We start from the raw sequence: 4,236 nt of genomic DNA, 5'->3' as shown, positions 1-4,236 counted from the left end.
GGTTACTCTAATATTTAGGGCTATTTTAGAGGGTCTATTACATTGAATTTTTCTAATATGTGGGCAGCCAATTTAATTCCCGTACTTACCAAATCTAATGCTCATGAAAATCGGGATACTCACTTACCAGAAAAAGGAAAAAAAATGGATACTCAGATATGGGGATCCAAATATCATCCCCTGATGACAAGAGTTAGTACATGCATCCAAACTATAGTAGTAGAAGACGTCACATTCCTTCAAAACTTGATAATGTCTTTCCAGAGAGGCTTACTGGCTTTTCTTTTTTTTTTTTTTTTTTTTTTTTTTTTTTTTTTGTGCTAGCCTAAGAGAGAAGTCAAACATAAATGTTATTGGTACCGGAAAGGTTTTTTTTTTTTTAAATGTAAAAAATGGAAAGGGTTGGAACCTCACCTATTTTATCAAGGGATGAATTTTTTGAGAAATATGGAGCTTAATGATAAAAAACCATTAGTCACCCGATATGTTTAATATAGAGCGAAATGTACAACGAAGAAGAACAGGAACACAAGGGAATACACAATGTTTATTAGGGGAGATAATTGACAAGGAGAATATTGTGCTTACTTATAGGCTGTTGCCAATTGATGTTGCCTAATATACTTCCATCATTCGTTGCTGTATATATAAAAGAATTGTTCATGGATATGACAGCCTATAGTTGGGCTAAATGAGATTTTCACTGCCAGCTGCAATGGTAGGAGCTCTAGTATCATCTTTTCATTCACACCATAATATCATTTGCAACAGCTTGTTGACGTCGATGTCTTACTAAGATTTGGAGTACATCCTTCATTCTAGGTCTTGATGAAGGCAATGGACCAGTGCACATGACTCCTAATTTAAAGACAAATGCAATCTCGTCTACATATGTCGGGTCCTTGATGTCTTGATCTATAACATCGATCACCTTGTCAGCCTCCTGTAAGTAGCGCCAAGCCCACTCTGCTAGATTACCATATTCTCCACTGTCGTTTGCTTTTTTTTCAGTGGTTAGTTCTAAAAGAATCACTCCAAAGCTGTACACATCCATCTTCTCATTTATTTTTCGCGAGTATGCACATTCTACAATTCAAGTAATAACCATAAAAACACACATTAATTGTAAAACACACATTGACTATATAGTAATGCACTAAAGTAACAAAATGCGGTATTTACTGTTGGGCTTGCCCTCACCGAATGTTGGAAGGCAATAGATACAATCGAAGTGCATGCAAGTGTGAGGTATATGTGCGGCCACTGTGGCAGCATATGCTGATACCTTCTATATACATACTTACATATTGATGTTTCAACCTTGATAGCCTAAACATGTCTCCTAAATTGTTGTTTTTTTTTTTGTAGAATTCTAAATTGTAGTTAGTTGCTAACTCTCTTCTAACTCACAGGAGATATGAATGCTAACCTGATTGATATTCACGTGAATACTACATCGATTGTATCTAAACGTATATGTACATATCTTAATTTTTTAAATAAATTTGAATAATTTTAATAAATTTTGATAACTATTGTCATAAAGCATATTAATCTTTTTTATATCAAAATAAATAGATTTGAACAAATGATAAATTAAATCACTCACCGGGGGCCATGTAACCGAATGTTCCCGCTACAGCCGACACCGTGTTGTCCTCTCCAAGCTTGACGAGCATCCTAGCCAGACCGAAATCAGCCACCTTGGCTCTAAATTCGAAGTCTAATAATATGTTACTGGACTTCACATCTCGGTGCACGATAGGCGGGGAGCAACCGTGGTGCATGTAGCATAATCCTCGTGCCACATCGATAGCAATCCGCAACCTGGTGGACCAATCTAATAAAGGCATGTGATCGGAGTTCATCTCTTCGATTTGCTCCCCCACCCTCCACTTCTTGTGAAGCCACCGATCCAGGCTCCCGTTCTCCATGTACTCGTACACCAGCAGTTTCATATCGGCGCTCCAGAGGCAGCAAAGTAGTTTAACAATATTAGCATGCCGTATTGAACCTAGGACTTGGACCTCGGATTGGAACTCCTTCTCCAACAGGGAATCAAGCTTCCTACAGTTCCAGATCTTTTTAACGGCCACGATCTGTGCGACGTGGTTCTCGAGCACAATCCGATATACTTTCCCACCGCCGCCCCTCCCGATTAGGTTGTCCTCCGTGAGCCCACTCAGGATGGTGGACTCTGTAAAATCCAACGGATAGAAAGACATCATCTTCCACGTGGGTAGAACTCTGCCGTTGCTTCTCCCATGGCGCGCTCTTCTTACGAACGCAGCGAAGACGGTTGCCATCAGGGAGACGAGTGAAGCGAGAACGATGAGCATGATACGCAGCTTCCATTGGAAGCCATGTGATCCATGTTTGCAGATGGGGACGTTTAAGAACTCACTGGAAGCGCAGAGGCTGGGGTTTGAGAGGAAGCTTAGATTGTAGGCTGCGTCCTGTAATGAGATCGGGATCTCGCCAGAGAGCCGGTTGGACGAGAGGTTGAGCGTCTTGAGCTTGAGGCCTCCGATCTCTGGCGGAATTGAGTGGGACAGTTGGTTAGTCGATAGGTCGAGTGAGATGAGTTGCTGTAAGGACCCAATTGCTGCAGGGATCTCGCCAACAAGCTGCTGAGATTCAGAGAAAACAGATATTTCAGCTCTGATATCCCTGGCGGGATTTGGCCAGAGAACCGGTTCCCTCCCAGATTTAGCTCCACGAGTTCGGAGATTCCGGTTACGACAGCTGGAATATTACCGGATAGTAAGTTGTTGTACGCTGTAAGGGACCGCAAACTTTTAGCCGTTGATGGAATTTTGCCGGATAATTTGTTGTTCCGGATGTCCAGCCACGTGAGTCCCGGTGGCAATTTGTCCGGTAGGGTGCCCGAAAACCGGTTGTCGAACATATAAAGGACAGAGAGGTTCTTTAGATTCCAGATTCCGGCGGGTATGCTTCCACTGAGGGAGTTCTGCTGTAGGTACAATACCCGCATCCCCGTCAACTCTCCGATGAATTCAGGGATCTCGCCCTTCAAATTAGCCTGTGCCATACCCAGGAAGCTCAGCTGAGTCAAATTGCGGAAAGTTGAAGGGATCGTTGCTGCAGCGAAGGGATTACCTCCAAGCCTTAGGGTTTGGAGGTTTGAGAGGTTGCCAAGCTCGGCTGGGAATGACGCATCGAAGAAGTTGTCATAGAGAGAGATGTTCAATCGCCGAGAGCCGGCCGATGGAGGGCGGAATTTCTCCGGTGAAGTTATTGTCTGAGAGGATGAGGTCAGTGAGACGGGGAGAGAGACGGTAGATATCGGAGGGTATGACGCCGACGAGGTGGTTCGAGGAGAGGTCGAGGTAGAGGAGGTTAGAGCAGTTGTAGAGGGATGTGGGAAAGGTGCCGGGGACGTCGTTGTAACTGAGGTCGAGGATGGAGAGATTTTTCAGCTTGCATATGGCGGCGGGGATGGTTTGGGCGATGTTCTGGTTAGAAAGTGTGATATTGGTCACAGAGCCATCAGTGGAGCATTGGATTCCGGTCCAATTGCAGTGGCTGGTGGGGATGGAGTCGTTCCAAGAGCTGAGAACCGAGGGGTTTCCCCAATCCTCCTTGATTCGGAGGAGAATTTGCCTTGTTGTCATTTGGGATGCTGCTAGCGGAGAGAAGGAGAAGATGATAAGCAGAAGGCCAAGAGAAGAAGAGACTGCTTTTGCTACCATTTTGGGGGCTTGGGCTGAGGCCACCCAGAAGGGTTGAGTTGGCGAGCTTTTATGGACGGCAATAGCGGCATATTCCGTAGAGCACGGTGGAGGCGGGAAATTGAGAAAAGATGCTGGACACGTATTTTTAAAAATAAAATTATAAAAAAGGAACGTGGTGGGGCAATAGGATTTAATATTTTATACCGGATAGTTATTCGTATTTCAATTTTAGTGGTGTTTCAGTACGCTGTTATTAGTACCAGAGTTACAAGTTAAATAATTTAGATTTTTGAAAATTTTTTTATTTAATTATTTTAATATCCACGTTTGATAAGACCTAATTTTGAAATTTATTTTCTTGAGGATAATTATTTGTATTGTAGAAGATAATATTTAGTCTTGATGATACGTTTGATTCCAAAAAAAATCTACAATAATTTTATTATTTTAAATAATAAAAAAATTATATTAAAAAAAATTTATATTAAAAATTATGATGTCTTTTATTTATGGATTGTTCGATTATTTTTATTTATTAATT

General features: G+C 42.0%; 1 protein-coding gene across 1 annotated transcript; it reads right to left on the bottom strand.

Annotated features, from left to right (window-relative positions):
- Window positions 1-529: 529 nt before the first annotated feature.
- Window positions 530-3,784, bottom strand: LOC140858434 (uncharacterized). Its single transcript, XM_073259047.1, is given in 5 exon segments — window positions 530-1,086; window positions 1,610-2,629; window positions 2,632-3,200; window positions 3,202-3,715; window positions 3,718-3,784. Coding segments are annotated over 5 exon segments (2,511 nt in total). The 3' UTR covers window positions 530-745.
- Window positions 3,785-4,236: the final 452 nt, after the last annotated feature.

Source organism: Elaeis guineensis, chromosome 6 (genome assembly GCF_000442705.2).
Source record: "Elaeis guineensis isolate ETL-2024a chromosome 6, EG11, whole genome shotgun sequence".
Lineage (NCBI taxonomy): Eukaryota > Viridiplantae > Streptophyta > Magnoliopsida > Arecales > Arecaceae > Elaeis > Elaeis guineensis.
Note: the sequence above shows the minus strand (reverse complement) of the source record. Positions and strands in the feature narration are given on the sequence as shown.